The sequence below is a fragment of the Portunus trituberculatus genome, chromosome 25, assembly GCF_017591435.1.
Source record: "Portunus trituberculatus isolate SZX2019 chromosome 25, ASM1759143v1, whole genome shotgun sequence".
Classification (NCBI taxonomy): domain Eukaryota; kingdom Metazoa; phylum Arthropoda; class Malacostraca; order Decapoda; family Portunidae; genus Portunus; species Portunus trituberculatus.
In genome coordinates this window covers 7,014,140-7,040,329 of record NC_059279.1, presented here as the reverse complement: position 1 = coordinate 7,040,329, position 26,190 = coordinate 7,014,140, and the positions used below count along the sequence as shown (strand labels likewise).

Below are 26,190 nucleotides of genomic sequence, written 5' to 3'. Positions count from 1 at the left end.
CTGCAGAGTTGAAGAAAAACTTTGCTAAAAGATGAAGGATTATGGGAGAAGCATATGTGAGCAGATCTACAGGCTGCCATTCACAGGCGTGATAATTTTTTTTCTTTCCTATTCAGTTATCCTTCATAATGGATTATTTTCTGAGTTTGTTAGTTGTTTGTTTCTGTTTTTTTGCATTAAAAGGACAGCTATTTTTCTACTATTTATCAATCTCCAGTTATTAGGTGGTCAGATTAGGAAATACGTACATGAATGTCGCTTATGTTCTTGCTTAATAAAGTTAGTACATCAAAGAAGAATGGCTTCAGCGGTGGTGAATCTCAATAAACTACATGCTGTTGAAACAACTTGACATAGGAACAGAAATAAACATTGAATGCATGTTTGATAAACAAAATATTGCAAGTGTTGTTTTTTTCCACAAATAAACCAGATAAAAAAGGGCAGTTATCCATTAGCCTTTCACAGAATGCTTTAGTTTCACTAAATGCCCAGGTATAGACTTTAAACCACATGCAATAACAAACATTTTGAAGCCAAGCCCTACTTCCTGTCTCAATTAATTGAGATTTTGCATTCTGAATGTTGCAAAACTTTGATAACTTTTTTCTCCATTTTTTTAATTTCTGGTGCCTACTTTACCCTGGTTTTGGGCACCTTATATATAAGTATAGGCAGATGAAATTACGAAAGAATTAAATTAGATCAGAGAAGTGAACAAGTATAGATAATTTAGATAGGTTGCATATTTTTTGTATATTGTATATGTAAGCAAAGAAATGACAAGTTTGTACCACTCCAGCAAAACAAGAGGCAGAGGAGGCAGAGTGGCTTGAGATCTTCGCTGCACTAAGCAACGTGAGGTGCCTACGAGGGGTGACACTACCTTCCTGTCCTGGCCGAGTGCTGCAGCTCCTCCTGGCCTCCTGCAAACACATCACCTCCATCAATGCCATGGATCTCCGCCACAGCCCTGGTTGTGTCAGGTACTGTGAACGGGTCTGTTGCTGTAGGAATCTCTGGGTTTGTTGAGGCAATATCTACAAAAAATTACCGCTTTGCTTGATATTATATGGAGTTTTTTATTTTTATTTTTTTTTTTTTATTTATTTATTTATTTATTTTATTTATTTATTCTTTTTTTTTATTGTTAAATGTAATATCTTTTAGGTCTGTTGACTTATCATCCATATACTACAAGGTTGCTTGTGTGTTTTCTAATGGGATACTGAAATGTGTTTTGTTTCTTAGTTATTGTTGAGTATAATCTGTCTGTGGTTTGTTAATGGAGTCTGTATAGAGTTTACTGTCTCCTCAGTGTTCTGTGAACACCGTAATCTCAAGAATTTAATGTATCTTTCTGTTTCTTCTGTCTTACTGTTTGTTTCCCTTTCTCTGTCTATCTATGTTTCTCTGATATATAATTAAAAGAAACTCTAAACTGTCCAACCTTATGAATTAGAATAAGGACTTTGAATGAAATGCCTAAGAAGGAAATTACTTGAATGACAAAGAAGGAGACTTACCATCATTTTGTTATGGTGTGTGGAGCAGGTTTAATCCGGCCTACCTGATGGAGGCACCCAACCTTGTGGAGCTCCGTGTCGGTTCACCCTCAGGATTCTCCCTCACCACCAACTTCAACTTTATCAAGCTGCAGAAACTCAGAGTCCTGGTGAGTGTAGTAGTAGTAGCAGGAGCAGCAGCAGCAGTAGTAGTAGTAGTAGTAGTAGTAGTAGTAGTAGTAGTAGTAATAGAGCTAGTAGTAATAGTAGTAGTCATAGTAGTAGTAGTAGTAGTAGTAGTAGTAGTATTTTGTATTATGCCAACAAGTCTAGTGGTGTATGACAAAATACAGCTTAGGAAACAAAAGTAATAATAGTTTTAGATCTAGTAATAGTAATAGTAGTAGTAGTGTTTTTATCATATCAAGTGAGGTAGCATATTACAAAAGGCATCTTAGTAAAAAGATAATAATAGTTGCTGCTGTTATAGTCATAGCTGTAGTAGTACTTATAGTAGTAGTAGTAGTAGTAGTAGTAGTAGCAATACTAGTAATACAATTAGAAGAGGTAGCAATAACAGAAATAATAGTAATATCTAAGAACAGAAGAGGATAAGGCTTCCTCACTCAGGGTAACAGTTTCCCTAGCGGTGGGCTTTGAGATAGGGGGTACCCCAAAAAGTATCCCCTTTAGCCCATAAATCCCCATGAAAAGCCCACATGGTATAAAAAAAAGAAGAAGAAGAAGCAGCCATGAGGCCTGCACATGGCAGTCTCTGGAGGTTCATTTCTACCTAACAATTTCTCCCTTTGCTTCTCCGTGCTAGGTGATGCGAGGACTGAGTGGGGACACCTGGCCTTACCTGGGGACCAATCTTACTACCCTGCAGGTGGGACCAGTGAGGACCTTCTCCCTCAGCACCTGGACCAACCTTGGCAACATGACCAGTGAGTACCAGACACCCTCACTGTCATTCATGTTCCATAGTCTCTCACTGGGTTGCTTTATGACATCAGAATTGCATTACAGAGAAAATAAGGTTATGTTTTAAGAGTAATGGAAAAATAAAAAAAGAAAGTAGATATATAATGATTGGAGGTGGAAGAGAGAAAGAAAATATAATGGCAATATCAGAGAGAAAATAAGAAAGTATGATTTTTATGTAGGAAGGGGACCAGTAAAAAAGGCTCACTGAGGTGCCAGGCCCATACAAAGACAAGAGCACCAGCCAAAGCCAGAGGATAAAAGTCTAGTGATATTAACCTCTTTTTTCTAATGTTTTGGATGCCATCTCAGTAAGGAAGGAAGGAGCAGTGAGTAGTGGACAGCTTTGTATCTCATTTTTCCCTCTCTGGTAATGTTAACTTCTATTGTTCTTTTTTTGATGCCATCTCATAATGCAGGAAGGACCAAGCTATTTGTAAGGACATGCTGGTACTTCACTAGTCCTATTTCCTCTCATCCTCTCTTGTAATGTTAGCTTCAGTGTTCCTTTCTTGGATGCCATCTCATATGTATAGAGGAAGGGCCAGTGAGTAATTGGCATTCTCATTCCAGTGCTGCCCCCCCCCCCCTCTCTCTCTCTCTCTCTCTCTCTCTCTCTCTCTCTCTCTCTCTCTCTCTCTCTCTCTCTCTCTCTCTCTCTCTCTCTCTCTCTCTCTCTCTCTCTCTCTCTCTCTCTCTCTCTCTCTCTCTCTCTCTCTCTCTCTCTCTCTCTCTCTCTCTCTCTCTCTCTCTCTCTCTCTCCCCAGGGGTGAAGGGGTTAGGAAAGTGGTGTGAATGTGAAAGTTATGTCCCTTGTCTTAGCTACCCATCTATTTGGGGAGGACAGCCTTGGTGTGCACATACTATGCATTAATGTATGTAATATTAACTTCTTTTCCTCTGCTTCTTTCTTGTCTACCATCTCACATTTACAGGAGGTAGTTATAGATGTACACTCCTAATCTTTGCTGCACAGATCTACAGGCATTGTGGTTAGAGGAGGGAGGCTCAGTATTGGACTCCAGCATATATGAGGGTCTGAGTCGTCTCTACAGCCTGCGTCGCCTCTGCCTCTTCAACTTTGTGGTGGGGCCCAAGCTAGGACAGGCCCTCAAGAAGCTGCCACGGCTGGAGCGCCTCTTCGTCCTCCCTGTTGGTACTGAGGAGGTGAGGGATTATTGTCATTCCTTTTATTTTATCCCTACAAGGAAGTAAAATATGATGCAGTTAATTTGGCATTCTCAAGCAACTAGTCAGCGTTGCAGTACATTTCCTGCCTCAAGAACACAGTCATCTTACTAAAAAGTATCCTCACCTCAACATTCATCCATTTTTTTTGGGAAACTCCTTATGTCATACATCTGTATTTGTTTTTACCTATCAATTAAACTGTTTCGAGAGGAAGGTTTCAAAACACTTACCTTCTAGTTTTGATCTTTCTCTTGAAACTGACACCACAGTGGGCCTTTTTATTTCTTGGACAGTGCCCTTCTTACATAAAAAGAATAAATAAATAAGATAGAAAAAAAAACAGTCATCTAACAAGTGTTCATGCTTCACTCTCCCTCCTCCACACCCCAGGCCAGTGTGAAGACTCAGAACGGCAACATGCTGGTGGCGCTGGAAATGTTACGGAATGTGGAGGAGCTGGTGTGGGGCGTTCATGCCTCAGATGTGTTTGTCTCAGGCGGGATTGACTGCATCCAAATGTGTCCCTCCAAAGCCAAGGTATGTTGGTGGTACTTCCTTCATAAAACAGAGGTTGATTTACTGCAGCAGTGAGGACGTTGTGACAAGTTTGAGGTAGATTGTGTTGTGTCATGATGTGTTGTCCAGTTTAGTCTTTGATCATCTCATAAAAATGTTAGAGTCTTGGGAAGGCTAGGTGAGAGATCAAGACAAAAGTACTAGTTCCTGATGTAGATAAGATATGATTATGGGCTTTCCTGTAAATGTCTTCCCTAAATGGAAGGAAGAGATAACAGATACATAAACTTTCCCCATAGATTATTTTAATTTATCAGTGGTCCTTTTTTTCATTGTATCCGTGAGACTATGTCATTGTACTGCAAAGCCACAACAGGAATAATAATATTGTGTTATATTTGTCATGATATTTTGAGTAGAATAGAAATATACAAAAAAAAATAAATTCCTTGTTTTAACATCTCTTCAAGATTCCTCTCCTGTAATATTCTTTAATGCATTTGACTTATTATTTCTTAAGGGACTATGAGCTCAGTTGGCCCTTTTTCTTCTCTAGGTCAGTGCCCCTCTCACAACAAGTAAATGCAAATAACTAGTTCATGAAAAGATTTATTTATCCTTTGTCTCCTTCCCTTCTGCAGGTGTTTTCTGGGATGATTGAGAACCCAGAGAGCAATCTTTGGCCACTACCAGAGCTGGAGAAGGTGCTGAAGAGACACTTGCTTCAATCTAATGTGCGCATCATCAAGCTGGACCCGACTGCTGCCTCACACCTCGCCCTGGCCACACTATAGGTCTCTCCTTCAGTGCACCACTTAGAACCAGACCCTGTAAGCCTCATCTCACCCCACCTGCCCCTCTTATACTCATTAACCTCCCTCTGTACCAATCAGAACCAGACCTCATCTCACTCACCCTGGCCACTCTATACGTCTTTCTCTCAGTGTACCACTCAGAACCAGAAGCCTCATCTGATCTCACTTGGTCATCTACTCTCAAGACTAAGCTCCTCCCAGCATACCAATCAGAACAAGACCTTATATGCCTTGCCTTATCTCATTTCATTCTCTTCTCTTTTCTTATACTCCTTCCCTGCATTTCTGAACCTCTCTACCCACTCAGAACCAGACAATAAGATCTTTATATGCCCAACATCAGCTCAATCATTCCCTCCTAGATTTCTGAACCTCTCTCTAGCATATCATTCAGACACTTATTTTGTATAGTCAACCTCAGCTCACTCAGCCTCTCATAGCACTAGCATTCATGGTACAATCATATTCAGAAATTCAGTAACTTTCATCATTTCCTTCCACTGTGTCTGCATGTTCTCTCATTGAATCTTGCTGACAATCGTTATGGAACCTGAGAACTTAGAGATTCTGAGCAAACTGAAGGATTTAAGATTAAAGGAGAATAAGGAGTAGGGTAAACACAGTGGTAGTGGGTTTATTTTATACGTATTCTATTCTTTGTACCAGAGTGGCCCAGACAAAAACACCACACACACACACACACACACACACACACACACACACACACACACACACACACACACACACACACACACACACACACACACACACACACACACACACACAACTAGGTAAACTAGGTAAATACACACACACACACACACACACACACACACACACACACACACACACACACACACACACACACACACACACACACACACACACACACACACACACACACACACACACACACACACACACACACAAACACACATTACTTTATCATCCATGACCACCACTGTCTATCCTTGGTGTTTCTCTTGAGGTTGTGGTGCATCAGATCTTCCTGGCACACCATTGCATACACCCACATAACCACCAGCAGTATAGTTAGCATGGTGAGAACTCTAGCATTGCTGCAGGAGTCACCACCATTTGCACACAGGTACTACAACCACCACTACTGATGCTTGGCTGGAGAGTGACTGGCTGACTAACATGAGTGGCAGTAGTAGTGGTTTGTGGTACTGTGGTAGACTCATAATCTCAGTTTTTATACTATGTGATGTTCTTGAAGGATAGAGCATTGTATAAGTAAATATGTTTGGTGTAATGTGTTTTGTATGATCAAAAGTTTTCTAACATTTACTTCTATTAGTTACATTTCCTGTAGTTTTTCTAAAGTTCTCTTGTAAATATTCTTAACCCAACTTTTTCCAGAAATTTGTATATTAATTAAATTTACAAGATTTTTCATATATACATATAGTATAAGTTAAAGGCAATTTCCTACTTTATTTAATGTCTTGATGATGAAGCATCTCGTACAAAATATCCCCTAAGTTATCTAGGAATATGTAATTAACTTGAATACCCAGTTAAGTTAAGATGTATAATAGTTTATGATTTCATTACTTTGTCTTTTTAAAAGCTACATAGAAAGATTAACTTACATGACCAATCAAACTGAAACATGTAGCACCTTCTTATTCTGTTATTTTCTGTCTGAAAAGCTACAGTGATCAGCCAGGGTTAGTTTGAGACACACTGCCTTACATGACCTTAATGCTGATGTAACTTATCATGTTTAATTTAATAGTCGTGAAGGTACAATGCTATACTGGAGTCAATTCAATACTGATGTAGTTTTTTAAGTCCATTCAACACCTGCTGGCAGATGATGATGTAATGTGGTGGTGGACAGACTCATCATGTTTTACCTCACCACCCAGAGCCTGTCCTCAAGTGTAGGATCTCATCATGACTACTTTCAACAGGCTTGAGTGGAAGTCACTGGCATTCTCAAGGGTGTTTTTGTGTGACTAGTGATAGTTGTACAAGACACAAAAAAAAGTATAAATGATAATAATAATAATAAGTAAATAAGATAAACACATGATTCTAGTGATAGTTTTATTTTTACAAGGATTCTGCATCAACAGTAAAAGAATGAAAGATAAATAAATAAATACCCATTAGAATTTATTGCTTGCCTGTGAAAATAATTGTGATGAGATCTCAGTGTTTGAGAATACACACACTGGCAATTTAAAGGGACACATTGATTCCCTGTTTCTTGTAAGAAGAAACATGTCTCTTATCCTTCCCTTCTTAGGATCTGTCAGCATCACAGTACATTTTTATTTCTATTTAAACATGATTGATTTATATTGTAGAAAATACATTCTTTTTTACAATATAAGTGGTTAATTCCCCTGTCGGTGTGGCCCAGGTCAAAATATCAGTAAGTACAGACTGGGAGTGTGATTGCATTACAGGACAGGCTGCCTACAAATGAAAACATGCTAAATTCAAAGGCTATTGTTTATTATTTATTTATATATTCATCTACTTACATATTTGGCATTTGCGTAGTTATAGTTTTTCGTAAGTTAAAAATCATATACCTAATAATTTGAAAGTCAGTTTTAATTGTTAAAGTAAATATATATATATATATATATATATATATATATATATATATATATATATATATATATATATATATATATATATATATATATATATATATATATACCTATAGCCGTTTTTTCTTCAGTATAAGAGTATATATAATGTATATAATCTTTACAACAAGAACAAGTCATTACTATGTGTAGGGTCACGAGTAATAGGGTACCGTTCCAATCACCCTATCCGGAAGAAGAAAAAATAATAGAAATGTGATACACTATTATTTAAGCTCAACTATAAAAGTTAAATTATAAACATAATATATTATCATTTTCGTTCTATATAACAAGACAATAATGTTTCTAATTGATCTTATACCTGGGAAAGATGACACGATGGTCGAGACTCCGAAGCCAGGAAAGAAACACGTGTCTCTGAATCACTGACGCCGTATTGTTGAAGGCAAAGGAAGCCGAAACAACCTGGGTAAGTTATTTAAGTGCAGTTTATGTATTGTTAGCTATGACTTTGTGTGAGGATTACGAAGATAAACACACACCCCACTGTTAACAAAGATGAAGATTCCGAAGATTATGAATTAAGATTACCTTCACTCGCCTCTAATTACCAAAGACGTTGGGAGAGTGTCGCCTAATGGTAGTTTAATGCATTGAAAGACTAGTTAGATTAGTGGTTCTTTAGTGCAGTGTGTTAATCAGAACATAAAGTAACAGGTACACGATTTAAAGTTTAATTGTATATGGAAAAATAAGAAATTGATTTCTAGTATAATGACAGATTAGATTCAGTGGTGCAGACACACGGAGCTTCAAGATAAGTGGAAATAATCGTAGGTATGTGTGTGTTACGATGCGCTGCCTCATGTAGGATTATTAGGTTCTTACAACTTTCATTACGTTCTTACTGATCCGGAAAGGTTAATAAATGGCTGAATATGAAAAGGTTGTATGTTCTATTATTGGTAAGTGCAGTAAAGTTAAAAGTTGTTGGTAAGCAAATCAGTTAATGGTATTTAATTCCATACCCCAGTCGAACCCTGAACATGAACTTTTCATTTATATTTTTAGAGCATAAGAAAGCTGAAAATAGGTGACAGTCTCTCTCTGATAAATATTTACCTCTCTACCTATCCCTATTGATAAACTTGTAAAATCTTAACCACCCCATTGACTTTGTACCAGCAACTTCACTGCGTTCATTCCTGTCAGTACTCGTGTACAGTCACTTTATTTAACACGTCTAGGGTGTCTTGGTGTTCCAAGGAGCCACATTCCCGGTGTGAGGAGCATTGAACCTGTCCGCCACAGGTCAGGTGTCCCCCCTCACCCTTCACCCTCACCCTCACCCTTCCTCAGTCTCCGCGCTGTTGCCACGTCTCCACATTCCTCCTCTTATCCCGGGAGTCTGTCTGTCTGACGTACGAATGTTGCCGTGTATGGAGCAAGAATCTTTCTTGTTCGCCTTGAATGTTGCTCGTTTCGTGGATCACTTCCCCCCGTCAAGTTACTTCACGTCAATATTAATATTAGTAGTTTTCAGGTTGCCTTTTACCTCGCTAGATACGTTTTCCAGGAGGAGCGAGATGAAAATCGACATGGGTTTGCTGAGCCTGGGTAGCGAGGGCTGATAGAGTCACGGAGGGAAGGGCAATGTGAGTTTTGCTGATGTTAGTTAAAGAGGAAGCGATATAACACTATTTAATTCACTAGTCCTCGTCATATCTCGGTCTATAAAAGTTTGACGCAACATATATTCTATGGTTTTCTATTATGTGAATACATACTTAATTACCGATACAAGTTGTTCAAGAATACATCTAATAAACTACAATAAAACTGCAATGAGACAGGCTATCCTAAGTTTAATGTCGAGTCAGTTTTCTTTATTTCATGGACAAGACGCAAGTCAGATATGAAAAATGCAACCTAATCTAACCTTTGATTATAGATAAAGTCGCTCGATGCTTGAGTACGTATATATACGTCTATAAAACCATAATAAGACGGAATCATTCTCCCGACTCCCCAAGCGAGACGAGGCTCGGGAGACAATGCAAGCTGATTGAAATAAGTCCCTCATGCCAATGCGAAGGCAATTTCAGTCTGAGTTAACCTATCAATATAGTTCATCACACCTCAACGTGGAAATGTATCAGCCAGTAGAACCGCGAAATGCTGATGAGTGCGAGTCATTTATTCAAGTTTATGCAGACTTATACGGGAGTCATCTTCGTGACATTTATACTTACCATGATGGTTTTGCATGTGAATGTTTTTAATGGTTTGTAAGTTATCTTAGAAAACTTACTGTCGTTCATAAATTCTTGCGTCATAAATGCCTACAGACACTGCACTAACTGGAGTATTAGAAACTGGCTAGGTAGTTGCAGGAAAGTGAGAGTTGTTGGTATAAAGATTGATGTTGTCTGCGGGTGGATAAAATGCTTGTAAAGTATGAAATATGCAAAGTTATAACTTTCGCTGTGGTTTAAAACGTTTCATTCGTGTGTACGGTGAATGAAGCTGATCCAGAAGAACGTATAGTCACGCGCATCGTTCAATCATGGCCTTGGTTTAGATTACACTCGTAGAGTTCTTGAGACAGGAATGTTTGCTTGATCCTTCGTGTCAGTGAACGAACCACAGACCATGACATATGTCTAGATTGTTAAACACTCCTGGCAATGCACCAGTGATTCCTGACTTATCTTTATTGTTCTAAATTGCAGAATTCTTGAATCAGAATTTACGCTCAAGTTGGAGATTTTTTTAATCAGCAATTATCCTAAGCATTCCTTTTACCACTATGAGAATCCCTGGTCACTAGTTTGTCTGTTACATAACACGAGCTATAGCTGGTATATAGTATTGGTTTACAATGCCACTCAACGCTGACTCATCTTACAACGTGAACATCCGCCAGCACATTTCTGACGATGCTCACTTTTAACTAGACTGCATAACCCTTTCACTGATAGTCAGGCTTTCCGTTAAACATCTGTAAATCAATAGACGAAAAAAAAAAGACTTGTTTTACACTACGGTCTTTTAGAAAAAAAAACAAAAAAAAAAACCTTACTTCTGTAGCTCTCAATGACTACTGTACAGTAACCTCGTGACAATATTCCTTTTCCTCTTATGTCCTTTCAGACAATCATTAAAGTGTTCTCAGTGTTAATAAAAGACGGGTAGACCAATAGAAGAGATAATAACTCGCATTCGTCATTGTGGTAGTCACGGAAGGATATTATTGGACGTTATAAGGATTGCTAGGTATTTGAAACTGATCTTTAATTCTTTGCTAAGCTATTAGAGAAAACTGTAACCACCGTTTCAAATAAGAGAAGTCTGTTTGATGTAGGAAGCTGTACTTAGCATCTTAATTTGTCTTATTGCAAGATCCATAGAGCAAGCTAACGTAGTATTTCGCGACACATTGGAAAGATTCCTTAGTTTTTCTATACGAAATACTCAGATTTTGCACAATTTCCGTTCTATATCTTGCCAATGCGTTCATTCATTAGCATTATTTATGAGATGTATTAAAACTTTTCTTGATTTCAGTGCGTAAGTGCCCACCGCATTCTGCATTCTTCGCGCTCTTTACCTCATCACTGCGTTCATTAAAAGTTTGTGACATGAGAGCTTTCAAGAGTGAGACTGACGGGCGTGTGGAGAAAAAAAAAGGCTATTGTTGTGAAATAGAGAGAGTGAACGAAGCAGGGTTTTCCGTGAGTGATTTGTGGCAGGAAATGCAGTTGGTTTGGTGGTGCGTGGTGTGGAGCGAGAGAGAGAAGGGCTTTTAGTCCTCTACGACTATTTTCGGAAGCCTCAAAGATGATAAACCAGGTTCTCAAAGCTGTTTCTCGTGTTAATAATATAAAAATCTTGTTAATCTGTCTATAAATTTATCTAAAACCCTTGAAAACCTGTCACAGCAACTACAGCCTTTTGAATATAAAGGTGCGGTAGAAAGACGTAACATTTCGCCTCTTGTAAAACACCAAATTATTTTCAACGAGATGTATTGTTAATGCGTTCATTTAGTTTCCTCGTGACTTGTAATGGAAGGAATAACAGTAAGCGACACAGTGAGAAGGAAGACATGACATTTTCACCTTCTCTGAGCTGCATACCACGTCTGTCTATCTCCTTTACTAGCAGAAATTCCCTTCACGGACGGGATGAGTGATTCTAAAAACCCTTCTCAGATGAAATAGGATCCGACTTCCTTGAATGAAGAGGGAAGCTAAAGCCGTAAGTATCCTTATCCTTATCCGGAGTATAGATGGAGAGAAAGAGAACGAAATGGCTATGCATACTTTATCGCTGTGAGCTGCTGCTGGCCAAACTCTCCTTTGTACTGGGCAAATCCAATGAGGCTGAAGTGAAGTATATAGAGAAATACAGATGATGAGGCCACATATAAGGACAGACGGTGAATGTAAAGATTTAAAAGTGTAATGAAAGAAAAGTCACTGGTATTTTGTCAACAGTCTCTGTCTGGTGAAGCTTGGCTTGGAGGTTGCGAGTATAGAGGAGAGTTGCAAGAGGACTTGCGTGCCTCGCTTCCAAACGTATGATCTTTACTCTTCTCAACAACTAGGTTAAAATTGGCAGAGAAGATTACTGACATATATCAACAAGTATTTCCAAGGGTTTTGCATACGTTGAGTCACGGTTAGCCTATGTCACAAGTAGTTAAATCTTATAATCGGTGTGTTACTTGTGTAGAGGACCCCAAGACAACGACAGTAAAAGCTGCTGAGGTAGCCAATATTCCTTCCCTCCTCCTACTCATGTATCGTAGTCTACTCACTTCCTGACCTTTATCAATATTTCACAGCTATTTCGTAGATTTGCCAAGCTCGGGTGCCGTATGATATTTCTTAAGCTTGAATAGTGAAATAGTGCATATAAGCAAAATAGGTGGATATAAAAATGACGATGTGGAGCGGTGTCATGGCAACTGAATGAGAGAGAGAGAGAGAGAGAGAGAGAGAGAGAGAGAGAGAGAGAGAGAGAGAGAGAGAGAGAGAGAGAGAGAGAAGGGGGAATGCTATAGTGAAAGCAGTTATTCTAAAATCAACGTCTAACATATTTTGACTAAGTTGTAGCTATCTACTAGAAATAGAAGTTTTGTAATGAGTAGACACAAACAAATATTTTTTTTATTTTCTTCACGTAATCCTTCCTGTGGGAACGTGCATATATAAAAAATAGTATTTAGATTTACTAGTCCTTATTATACATTTCCCTTATCCTCTCGTGGTTGTCCTGCGTATAATTCTTTACTTTGACGCATTATGAATCACCGCGACTTTTTCTCGGATCAAGTGCGCAGTTTTGAAGTTCCCGGCAAGAGACTGAAGGTAGATAATGAATGATTTAATAGACTCTTGTTGAATAATGTTGATAAGCATAAAAGTTATAGGGAATTTATAAGTGCATCAATATTTTATCTTACAGTAGAAAAAAGGAAGTTATTGTGGTAAGAAAGATATACGCCTGTAACTTTTACGCGCGCAAAAATAACGAAAAAAAAATAAATAAAAAAACAAGCAAATCAACATTATAAAGTGACAATTTGTGAAACATCTACATTATTTTTAATCAAATATGCAGAAACCATCCTTGACAAATAAAAATATCACTAACCAAAAACTTCTTTATACGCATGTCTTTCAGGTATCATCATCACCATCAGGCTACTACAAACTGCTATCAGGGAAAGCGACGGTAACTTCTATCCTTTGCATTGTTCTCATCACCTTACAACCACCACCGCTATCTTCACTACACTCTCTTCTACATACATTACATTAATGAGACTACTTTTATGTCACGCACTATCATCATCATCAGCATAAGAACAATTCACCGCATGTACAATAATGTTCCTCCTTTCGGTAACGTATGAATTATGGACTTGGGAGACGATAAGAGCCGAACTGTTATCGAATACCATAAAGAGATAACCACATGAGGGACAGGAGAGAATATAGGCAGTAAAAGTAGTATTTGGTAACGCTAGACACCTATAGCATTTCCCAAGGCGCCTGTCTCTGTTTCTGCCTCTGTTCCCTCTCTGTATACCTCTCAATCTCCCGCGCGTTTCCTGACCATTTCAAACTTAGCATTATATTATTGCTTTTATTATTTTGTTGTAATAATGCATTTAGGGATTAAATGTAGATCGTATCGCTGCCCTTTTGTTTACCTTATATTGATTGGGAATGTATGGACGAGAGAGAGAGAGAGAGAGAGAGAGAGAGAGAGAGAGAGAGAGAGCACCCACCCAGCCACACACACACACACACACACACACACACACACACACACACACACACACACACACACACACACACCATAAAATAAACACATCTATACATTCATCCCTGCCAGTCAGTGCGCTTATTATATTTGCATACAACTAAACACAGTATCGCTGAGAGCAGCTACTGTATATCTCTGCAATTGTTTATTAGCAACGCGCGTCACAGCAAAATAATTAATCACGCAGATAATTAACTACATTCAAGTCACATAAATACCACAATATTTAGGGAAGGTTAGGTTAGATTTCATTGTTAGCTAGGAATGCTTAACCAAATCTAACGTCTCCTAGTTATAGTCTTGCCTATTTTTTTTTTTTTTTTTTCTAATTCAGTGTACGGACCTTAAGTCAGGTTACACGAGGAATCTACCCAAACTTAGCCATGCCTATTCTGAACTTCCCTTAACTTAACCTTACAAAATCTAAAATATCGCCTTACCTATTATAAAGACCGCCTAACTTACCTGGCTTAACTTTACCTATTCTAAACTTTCCCCAACCGAACTCAACAATCTTACGTATTCTAAACTTCGCCTAACCAAACCTAGCTTAACCTTACCTTCCCTAACATCACTTCATATAACCTGAAGTGTAGCTGCAGCGGTTTATATTTATGCAATCCATAGAGACGAACATTGCAGAAAGTAAACCAAATATAATCTCACTATGGAATCATTGGTGGAAGTAGGAACGTGTGTGGAAATTTTGTGACCCACTGCTCCAGATGGTGACCTCTAGCCTCACCTGAGCCTCTCTAGGGATGGGTCAGGTCACTCCCCGGCGCCCATAACCCCCATGTGTATAAGTAAAAGGGTTAACTTCATGGGTTGGGTCCGTAGGTGTCCGGCGCGAAGCACCAACCACCACGTGTTTTGTTCTATGAATGTGTGAACGTTGAAATATATTTATGAGTGAATTTATACGTTTGAAAGCAAGAGAAGGGAGTATCATAAATGGATGTCTAGCATGAGATAGCAGCTAAGACAAGTCATGCTCTGATACCTTCCATGAATGTGTGAATGTTAAAGAAATATTAACGAGAGAACGTTTGTGTGTGTGGTATAAGCGAAGATTTTATTCTAAAACATTTCCCAACCTAGGGTGCTAGCACCTCCTGGGGTTGCTGAAATCAATTATAGGGGGTGCTAGGACACACACACAAACACACTTCACTCTCTTTTATCCTTCTAATAACAAAATATTAGTTAGGGGTGCTGGATTACTTACACATGACAACGGGGGGCCATGATCGGTAAAGATTGGGAAACTGTTCTAAAACCACAGCGCAACACTTCCACTATTAACAAAAAATAAAGTTCTAGTTCAAGTTACAAATATTTTTCATATTTTTTTATGGTTCTGGTGACAAATTAAGAAGACTTCTACGTTATTAGCAGGAGAAATAGTCTTGAGAACTCAGCCAATCATCTATGTGGCCTTTGAATATAATCGTGGTGAGAGAGCAAAGCATTTCAGAATATAGGTGAGAGATGCTAAAGACGGTTTGTATAGCTTCATAATGTACTACCATGGTATATGATTCTCTTCATAGCTTATAGATGTGTGAGCTATGGGAGCATTTATGAGGTAACTTGAGTGTTTGAAAGCAGACGGAGAACGGAGAACTAGAAAAATAAACTGAAAAAGTGCAGATGTCTTTCTAAATATCGTAAATATATAAGAAAGTGAAGAAGGTACGCAAAAGTGTCACGGAAGATAGATTTAAGATGACCACGACTTCCCTTGAACGAAACCCGAAGAAAAGAAGATAGGAAAAGAAATAAGAGAGTGAATAGTAGCAGTACACACATTGGCGAGAAGAATAAGACAAATATTCAAGTTATCTATTTAAACATCACACCGCGAAAAAAAAAAAAAAAACAGACCGAAGCAAAGAAATAGAATAATAAACAGTATACATATTTGACAGAAGTAAAATATTCAAGCTAAAACTCAGAGATACAAAAAACAAAGGAAGCAAACTAGAAGAGAGGGAATACGATAGTGAATAGTGCATGGATTAGATGGTGAATGAAATAAACACACAAGTTATCCCTGAAAAGTGTGACAGTGGTGGAGTTGAGATGTAGCGAGAGTGGACAGGGATGGGAAACAAGCAGAGCAACGATCAATACCCAGCTACCTAACTCTCTCTCTCTCTCTCTCTCTCTCTCTCTCTCTCTCTCTCTCTCTCTCTCTCTCTCTCTCTCCTCCCGTCGTCCTTTCTCTCTCTCTCTCTCTCTCTCTCTCTCTCTCTCTCTCTCTCTCTCTCTCTCTCTCTCTCTCATGTTATTGTGTCCAGTCACTGCACGCTACACCACCAAACTCTCTCTCTCTCTCTCTCTCTCTCTCTCTCTCTCAAGCGTGATTCACAAGCTCTCTCTAGTGTTGAGTTTCCTTTACCCAATTTTGTTATTTATTATTGAGAGAGAGAGAGAGAGAGAGAGAGAGAGAGTTCTAGAAATATTATTATTATTATCATTATCTGTCTCTCTCTCTCTCTCTCTCTCTCTCTCTCTCTCTCTCTCTCTCTCTCTCTCTCTCTCTCTCTTGAATTCAATATAGTTGGAGCCAGCTAATGTGGGAATGTGCAAAGCTATCCAGACCATCTCTCTCTCTCTCTCTCTCTCTCTCTCTCTCTCTCTCTCTCTCTCTCTCTCTCTCTCTCTCTCTCTCTTCTCTGTGATCATGCATTTATTACCCATAACACACTATAACGACACAAGACAGTAGTACGCAGTAATAGTAGTAGTAGTAGTAGTAGTAGTAGTAGTAGTAGCAGTAGTAACATGAATAACTGTTACCAAGCATAATACTCTTAGCTTGATTTTTTTCGTCTGTCTGTCTGTCTGTCTGTTTGTTTATTTTTATTTTTTCATTGTTTACGGAATGTTGTGCAATAGGTGAGGATATTGAGAATTTAACTGAATATCTTTGTTTGTTAAGAATAATGAGATAATATATTGATGTCCTTTTTTATGAGAAGACAATGAGAAGGAAAAGATAGACGGATTTTTTTTTAATCGGTTTTCGTACCTACGTTGCAGAAACATATTGGTAATGATTCACATATATTATTTGCATAATGTAATAGTAGTAGTAGTAGTAGTAGTTGTAGTAGTAGTAGTAGTAGTAGTTGTTGTTGTTGTTGTTGTTGTTGTTGTTGTTGTAGAACCATCATCATTATTATTATCATCGTTGTTTGTGCAAGTTTGTTCACAAATCTTTACTTGACAATTATTAGGCTCCGTGTGTTGACGAGTGCGCAGTTCTTTGCTGTTTTGTTTTTATTTGTTTGTGTTTGATTTCTTAATGCACTAGATTTAACGGAGTTACTATATTAGAGAGAGAGAGAGAGAGAGAGAGAGAGAGAGAGAGAGAGAGAGAGAGAGAGAGAGAGAGAGAGAGAGAGAGAGAGTATTAAATAACGAAAACAAAGAAAGGAAATAGTTGGAGCTGTCTCACATAAATGCAAGACACCTAATCTTCTCTCTTCTTTAGTTTCTTGAATGGAAAATGAAGACGTATTAAGCAATAAAGATGCAGATACTTACTCTTAGCAATCTTGACAGTTACCAAATAGTTTATGCCACTATATTGTAATTGCTGGGAGATAAATAAATAACTAAATAAATGGATAAATAAAAGTGTAACGTACGTAATATTGCGTAACCTTACCTAGCTTAACATTGCAAACCTAAACATTGCCTATTTTGATCTTATTAAAACTTACGTACCTAACCTAGTATTTAGAGCATCAGAGAGAAATACAGAAATAATCTTCTTACAATAATGATGCAGTATATTTGAGAGGATTAGAAATTAACGCAGAAATACAAAGAAGAGTCATGATGTATGTTTGGACGTATAAGCAATGCAGTGGTGGTTTGTGGTTAACAGGGAGAAGTGTGGCAACAGATGTAGTAGTGTTAATACGAATATAGACCCCTTTGTGTCTTATCTCTTGTTGTCATGGCAATAGGGACTTGCTAGGATGGCCGTGACACAATTTCCTTTGTTTGCTAAGGAATCATTACTCGGGAGATGGAAGTTGTTGTTTATAAGTATGCTAAACCTCCTTCACCTTTTTTTTTTTTTTTTTCTTTCTTCTTTTCCTTAGTTGTTGTTGTTGTTGTTGTTTTTCAAGCGGGTTAGGGTTGGAGAGTATCTACCAAGGAAAGCCAGGCCGATATTGTATATACTGCTTTGTTCTCTTGCCTCGATTCTTTTCAAAGGCCAGGATGATTATTAGCCTGGTTCTCAAGAATGGTTCACATGTTGATAATGTAGAAACAGTCTGTGTTAACATATCACTAGAACATTAAGAATATAAATGTGTATATATATATATATATATATATATATATATATATATATATATATATATATATATATATATATATATATATATATATATCTTCAAAACCCCGTGCCACTTCAACTTTTGGAATATAGTGGAAGTGCGACGCAGATGTGTTTCAGAATGTGGTGGTATGAATGACGTGACATAGTAGATAAGTATATGATCTTTAAAAGAGCGTTTATCACCATTACTCCCCCAGCGCATTATAACACAACAACTTTAGGCTCGTTCTCCTTCATCCCATGCCCCGATCGAGATATTTGAGCACGGATTCGAGACATTGATTTTGGCTTCGCTTGTTCATAAATTTTATTCTCCTATAGTTTTCTCATATCATAATTTCCTTGAGAAATTGTTTGTCATATTCAAGGTTATCCATGTTGGGTTAACTGAACAAGGTGTAAAATTGTAAATAAAGTAAGATTTATTTTACTCGTTTTTATGAGATGTGTTTACAAGAAGTTTTTTTGGAATGATGGTTGACGTGTGGTATGGATCAATGTAATGATATATATAACTTTAAGAGCAGTGGAGCTGTTTGGGGAAAGCCTATCGCGCCTTTAAAACATGTTGTGACCCCCAAAAGTGCGCGACTTCCTCTTTACCCCGCTCTCTCTCTCTCTCTCTCTCTCTCTCTCTCTCTCTCTCTCTCTCTCTCTCTGCCTGTATCGCATTGCAAGCTCTTGAAGGAAAGGTAGTGCCATAAGGAAGACTTCAAACTCCATACCTTAATACCTGTAGTAGGAACTCTTTATGGAAATTATATGTGTGTTGCATAGGAATAAAGCTTTACGATTTGTCTTTTCTACGTCTTGCAAGCTCTTAAAGGAAAATCAGGAGTAGATGGTGGAACCACAAACCCATGAAGCTATTCTTATCCATTACTATTTGTAGAAAACTTATATGTATGCAGTTTAAGACATTACGATTAGTATTTTGTTCGTCTCGCAAGTTCGTGAAGGAAAAGCAGGAGTAGAAGAAAGGAACACAAACTTATGACGCTATTTTTATACATTACTAGTTACAAAAAGCGTATATATATGATGCATAGCCTTTATATTTCGTCTTTTTCTTCGTGTTGCAAGGTCTTGAGGAAAAGCAAGAAGAAAGGGAAAAACCACAAACTATTTTCATATATTACTTGTTGTAGAAGACTTCTATGTATCCTGTATGGGAAAGAGTAGGATAGTTAGTTTATTTCCTTCGTATTTAAAGTTCTGAAAGGAAAACCAGTAATATAAGGAACCCACTAACTCATAGCGATGTTTTGATGCATCACCAACATTAGTAGAGGGAACAACGTACGAATCCAGTAAGAAAACCAGGTGTACTATAGATCATTATTTTTTTTTCATTCACATACTTGTTCAAGGAAAGCAAGCAACAAGGAAAGCCCAGAAACTTATGACAGAACCTTGATATCACAACATGCAGTAAGAAGTGATAGCTCGTATGAATGCTATGTGAAAATAAGGCAGGATTTGTCTGTTTTGATCGTATCGCAACCCAGCGAAAGAAAAAATAGGAACGTAAAGAATAATCACAAACACGTAACAATATTTCAGTGCTTCGTTACCGGTAGTAGGAAAATGAAAACATGAATGCTACAGGGAAATGATGATGATGATGATGATGATGATGATGATGATGATGATGATGATGATGATAATAATAGTAATAATAATGATAATAATAATAATAATAATAATAATAATAATAATAATAATAATAATAATAATAATAATAATAATAATAATGATAATAATAATAATAATAATGATAATAATAATAATAATAATAATAATTCTATCAGCATTCCAAATCATTGAAGGAAAACCAATGGAAAGTCTGTCTGAAAATTAATGACTGTTTAAATCTTCATTTTAGGAAAACAAAGTGGAGTTGTTGCAATAAGAGGAAAAAGAGGGCGATTGAAAGAAGTGCTTTGGCAGAACAAGCGCCACGCGTCTCAAACCTTTCGAAATATCGTCACAATTGCTTTGAACAGACTACAGTGGAAGTTACTGAGGACATCAAGAGTGTTTTTTTTTTTTTTTCCTAGTGATAACTCAACACATACTCTATATCAGTAGGGAAAACACCTATGGAAACCAAGGTAATTATGTTTGTAGCCTTTGAAATTAGTTCTGAGAAACCAAACTTTCAGAAGTATCTAAACATCACAGATCCCACAAATTCATGACTTTATTTCAAGTTCTCGTGACGGAAGAGAACATAACATCAAGTCATCACTGGTAGGAAGGAAAACTAACTTACATTCAACTAAGAAATGAAAAGTTGCAAACACCGTTTTATTTTCTGTTCCCGTTAGCGCGTCACTCAGACAGTCTGCAGTGTTTGTTATGGCCGCTCACGCACAATTTAACCTATTTATACTGCAAGATTCTGTCCCTAAAATATACTGTTATGTTGACTTAATCGATATTCTTGTGCGCGCCAACTATCTACTATACTTCTGTCGATCTTGTGTGTGTGTGTGTGTGTAGGGGTGCAGTGAGCCAAACAGGACATGCGAAGCATCAATGTGGAGGTTTATCTGCTGTCTGGACCAACAACAACAACAACACACACACACACACACACACACACACACACACACAGAGAGAGAGAGAGAGAGAGAGAGAGAGAGAGAGAGAGAGAGAGCATTCTTCTTCTCTAGCTCTTTAGTTTAGTTTAACTGCTCTGCATTAATATATATCAATGGTGCATGTTTTCAGTTGGTAGAGAATGGATGATGCAATATTTCTAAGTTTACTAAGTCATAATACAAATACATAAAGTTCTTATATATATAACGAATAATTTGAAAGTTTCTTATGCACTTGTTACAGTTGACAGCGCTACAATTTGCCTGACCGCGAATGCTTCCATTTCCTACTCCGTATACTTTGAAAAGCACTCACAACGACTACTGTCAATGGCTATTTTAGATGATATGCCAGATTCCCATGAGTGTTTTCTCCAGTAACGGTTCTGAATGCTTGTTGAACTATCACTAGAATCACGAAAACAGTAACCCTCAATAACTTAATCAAAAGTCTGTTGAAAGTTGAGAGGGGCACCGAAATGTTTGGGATTGCGGTCTCTTGTGCATTGAGTTATTCTTGCTTTACCTGATGTATCATATATAAATTAATAAAGCTAACTCTGTTGCTATTCAGAAGAAATATAAGGTGAAGAGTGCTGATAATGACGATGATATGCTGGTGGTTGTGGTGGTGGTGGTGCTTTGCGCGCCAAAATAAGAACATCTCTTGTCCAGCGCATGTTTCAAAACTTGACTGAACTTTGCCACTAACTTTTTTTCCCTGCATGCGTGTGACGCCCTGACAATGCTCGACGATCCTTTCTTTCCATTTTCCCAGACTTATGGTGTAATGCTCAGGCAGTTAAGGGACTATAACATTGGTAGCAGCCATAGTGATAGTAGTAGTAGTAGTAGTAGTAGTAGTAGTATAGTAGTAGTAATAGTAGTTGGATATCGTGTTGACATTTGGAGGAAAATCTATGATGTCTTTATTGATTCTTAGCTGCTCTTTCTTAGCTGTTTTAGTGGTAGCAATGGTGGTGGTGGACGTGGTCGTACTCGTAGCACTAGTCTGGTGTTAAAAGTAGTAGTAGTAGTAGTAGTAGTAGTAGTAAGACTAACAAGCGCTCTGGTAGCAGTAATCTTGTAGCACCAGCAGTATTAGTAGTAGTGGTATTAGTATCAGTATTTCAATTAGTAGTAGTAATAGTAGTAGTAGTAGTAGCAGTAATAGTAGTGGTAGTGGTTAACAGTAATATTACGAACAGCAGGAGCAAGTAGGTGATAGTCTTGTAGAAGTACGTATTACTTGTAGAAACAACATAACAGGTAGCACTTATGGTAGTGGTAGAAGCAGTAGTGGTGGTGGTGGTGGTGGTGGTGGTAGCAGCTATCATCGTAACACTAGCAGATGGTAGTGAGTTGAACTAATGAATGAGAGGATACCCAAGTCATTGTTTATATTAAACATATAGTAATTCACCAGATACCTCGCAAACATCGTTAACATCTGATAAATAACTCATTTATAACCCACTGACCTCTTTCATTCCTTACTTCTCAGCAATATCGAGGCGGGATACCATACTGAGAATATAACATATATATATATATATATATATATATATATATATATATATATATATATATATATATATATATATATATATATATATATATATATATATATACGAACTGGTTATCATATAGCTTACGTATGTATAGTGTTGGCTTCACAAGACTCTTCAATATAACGAGATCTTTTTTTTATTTATGTCATTGCTGTACCAGAAACACTATCACTGTATGTGCGTGTTACTGACTTACTGATAACCACACAAAGGACCTTGCTAACTAGGGGATCATTGTAAGGACTTGCACCACACTACTATAGGACGTATCTAGTATTAAAAAAAAAAAAAAAGTACTATAAGACTCAATAAGGTGAGGTGTTCTGCCAGTCAGCCCCCTCCACTGACGCCCTTATTCGACCAACTTCCTGCTGTAACCGTAACTCATCCCAGCGATTATTTTACTGGCCGCCCTAATGAATACTGTATATCGCCCGTGAGTGTGTTGCTGTGGAAGGAAGCTGTGTGGGAAGATGAGAGGCAATGTAGCTGACGGTGGTGGCGGGAATGCATGCTTCCTCGCCAGCTCGAGGGATCCGGTGGCCAGGGAGCCGTGTGTAAAATGTTAACTTGGCGGGAATATTATCATGGGCTTGGCGGGGAAATGGTGTTGCTGAGGGGCGCCGCCAGCGGGGGATTCAAAGTTTCCGCGGGAGGCCTTGTGATTGGTCAAGCCGCGCCGTATCCGCGCCCCTATTGGCCGGTTCAAACCTGACGTCACGGGTGGCAGCCAGTCAAAAAAAAGACGCTTTGCGCGCGCCCGCGGTCACAGTTGTGGTAGAACAGTGGTAGCGAGTGCAGGGACCATGGTGAGTTCTTGAAAGTTTTTACGAGAGATACGTGTGTTTGGGTTATGGTTGTGGCATAGCCGTGTGGCGCGAGGCATAATGCGTGCACTGGCGGAGTTTGAAGGCTGAGGTCGGTGTTTTAACCTGTGAAATCCTGGTTTGTTTCAGGCTGGTGGCAAGGCAGGCAAGGACTCCGGCAAGGCGAAAGCCAAGGCAGTATCACGCTCGGCCAGGGCTGGTCTGCAGGTTTGTTATCGATTTTTGCCAGTCCGTACAGCCTACCGGGGCCGCTGTAGGCTCCGGGGGCACTGCAGTGCTGGGGAATATAGTTGATCAAAGAGAAACCAAGCAAGTAACGTGTAACATGGCGGCATGCTAACAGGTCTGCCACACACACTAACTGTTTACTTCCCGCTTTCAGTTCCCTGTGGGTCGTATCCACAGACATCTGAAGAACAGGACCACTAGCCATGGCAGAGTTGGAGCTACGGCGGCAGTCTATAGCGCTGCCATCCTGGAATACCTTACTGCTGAGGTAAGAAACACGTGAGATTTGGTAGTGTTGGTGGCCCTGACGCCGCCCACTGGCACCGGCGCCTCCACGTAACCCTTCTGGGGGGTGCAGTTCGTACTTTACACCTTCACTAGCGACATTATCAGCATGGGCGGAATAGGGGCAAGGTATCGGAGGCTGGTGAAGGTTGTGGGCGGTTTTGATTTGGGTTATATTCTTGGTGGGTGGAGTGGCGGGCGAGTCCATTGTTCGGGGGCTTTGGGGTGTGCGACGTTGCCGCTTGTACCCTCAAAACCCGCGGGAAATGAAGGCGGGAGACTGAGGCTCCCACCACTCTACAACCTAAAGCTTCTAAGTTTCTCTGTGGCAGTCATAATTTCACACACTAGATTAATATTTCTATCCTGGCTCGTGGTTTTATAGCTGCGGGAGGACAGGAAAGTTTGTTATAAGAGACGCTGACTCAATACGGCTGATGCAACTTTGATATTGACCAAGGTTTAAACTGGAATACTCCCAACCGCTCTCGGGGCAAGCGGCGGAGCTTGGATTTTCTAAACTGCGTCGTTACTTCCCGTTTATAGAGTACTAAAATCTGCTCCATTACCTGTCATGAGTACGGGAGTAGGTTTTAGTATTAAAGTCTTCATGCAACTAGTTATGTCTTCCTTCATAGTCCCCCACTCGGCAGTTTCTAGTTAAACGTCGAAATATTCGCCGCCCTTTACACCTTCCTTAATAGTTTCCTTATTTCTACCCTCATACTATCAGATTCTAGTGTTAAAACCTTTACCTATCTTTTGAAGTTTACTTTCCTTCAAATTTTCCATATTGTAAGTCATCCTGTTAGTTTTTTTTTTATTATTTTTATTATTATTAATTAGTGACATGCATTTCTAGGCCTGGAAACAATTTACTTGGTGTTTTTCATGATAGGTTGGTGAAGTTGCTTGACTAGTGTTCGGTTTGACTGTTAAGAGGTTTGAAGGTTTAGGCCTGCTGTCCTAATGTAAGAAATAGTAACTGATATTTAGTTGTGACTGGTAACTGTATCTAACAACTTAAGGTTAGGAAATTGAGGACAGGATATGTCCTCACTTGTCTCCTTCATGTGATAGCTTAAAAAGAAAGGATTGAATTAGAATCCAGCATGTCTTAAGAGAATTCAACTACTTGTGTGGTTGTCACTACCAATTGCATGATTGTTCTAATTAGTTGCGTTGCCCTGGTTTTGTGGATGTGCTGGAATTACAACCTTTGAAGGAGTAGTTAATGTTAGAAGGGAAGTCTAATCTAAGCTAATAGTTAAGGCTGGCCAATTGTTAATGATGGTTCCTTCCTGTAGGTATTGGAGTTGGCTGGGAATGCCTCCAAAGACTTGAAGGTGAAGCGTATCACACCCCGCCATCTGCAGCTTGCAATCCGTGGTGATGAGGAACTGGACTCCCTCATCAAGGCCACCATTGCGGGCGGTGGTGTCATCCCTCACATCCACAAGTCCCTCATTGGCAAGAAGGGTTCACAGAAACCTGTATAAGCCACCTCTTCCCCTTAGATTTTAGTGGGCTGGGTAACCAGCTGTCTAATGTTAAGATGTGTGTGATTGGGCCGAGTGCTGCGGCCTGAGTGAGGATGCTTTGTTTGTACGTCAGTGATGGGCTGAGGTGGGGCATCCTGGCTTTCCCAGGTAGTACCACCTTAACCCTCGTGCCCTCCCCATTAACATTTTTTCTTTTATTTTTTCTACCTCTTAAGGGTCTTTGCCCTACCCACTCCAGCTCTCGTAGGAGGACAACAGGGTCTCTGCTGAATCACTGCATTGCCCTGTGAGGTACACGATCTGTTGTAATGAAAGTTCTGCAGCCAATTTATTGTTTTCATGAACTAATCTTGATATTGGTTCTTAATATGTTCAGTATGGTTTTATTAGAATTTTATTTAGTAAATTATTTTGATCAGGAATTATAAAAGGGGAGACATTCCTCCATTTCCACTTTAAAAGTGTCATGTATTACTTGAAGTACAATTTTCAGTGTTTTGATAATGTGTAGAGTAAGTCCCACTATACATATTGTAATTAGTGCATTCTCTACAATATAATGTATATTCATTTTTTAATATCGGCATCTTTTATATCCTTTATATGACAAATGTGCAGTTTTGGCTTTGGGGCATTGATTTAAATGCCAAAGTGCCTAGTGTTCTTGGCAAATTCATAGTTTGCTTTCGCTAACATGCCACTATAGCTAGCTCTAAGGGTTGAGTCATTCTGTAATGAAAATTAATATATTCATTGAGTGATTGGTTAGTTATTTTTTAAAACTAATTGCAGGATAGGCAGAGGACTTGTATTAAGAGCTATAATCTGAAAGTATTTGTAGGATAGGCAGGGGGCTGATGT

At 38.7% G+C, this 26,190-nt stretch overlaps 2 protein-coding genes across 2 annotated transcripts in view; both read left to right on the top strand.

Annotated features, from left to right (window-relative positions):
- LOC123508960 overlaps positions 1–5,787 on the top strand; it is a 37,118-nt gene extending 31,331 nt beyond the window's left edge. Inside the window, 6 exon segments of the mRNA XM_045263034.1 lie at positions 803–986; positions 1,555–1,675; positions 2,332–2,452; positions 3,466–3,656; positions 4,071–4,217; positions 4,838–5,787. Of these exon segments, the coding sequence (XP_045118969.1) occupies positions 803–986; positions 1,555–1,675; positions 2,332–2,452; positions 3,466–3,656; positions 4,071–4,217; positions 4,838–4,990 (917 nt within the window). The 3' untranslated portion in view covers positions 4,991–5,787.
- Positions 5,788–23,212: 17,425 nt separating this feature from the next.
- LOC123508811 (histone H2A.V) lies at positions 23,213–25,907 on the top strand. Its single transcript, XM_045262727.1, has 4 exons — positions 23,213–23,296; positions 23,444–23,521; positions 23,697–23,810; positions 25,135–25,907. Exons 1-4 carry the CDS (start codon positions 23,294–23,296, stop codon positions 25,324–25,326), a joined length of 387 nt encoding a protein of 128 aa, XP_045118662.1. The 5' UTR covers positions 23,213–23,293; the 3' UTR covers positions 25,327–25,907.
- Positions 25,908–26,190: the final 283 nt, after the last annotated feature.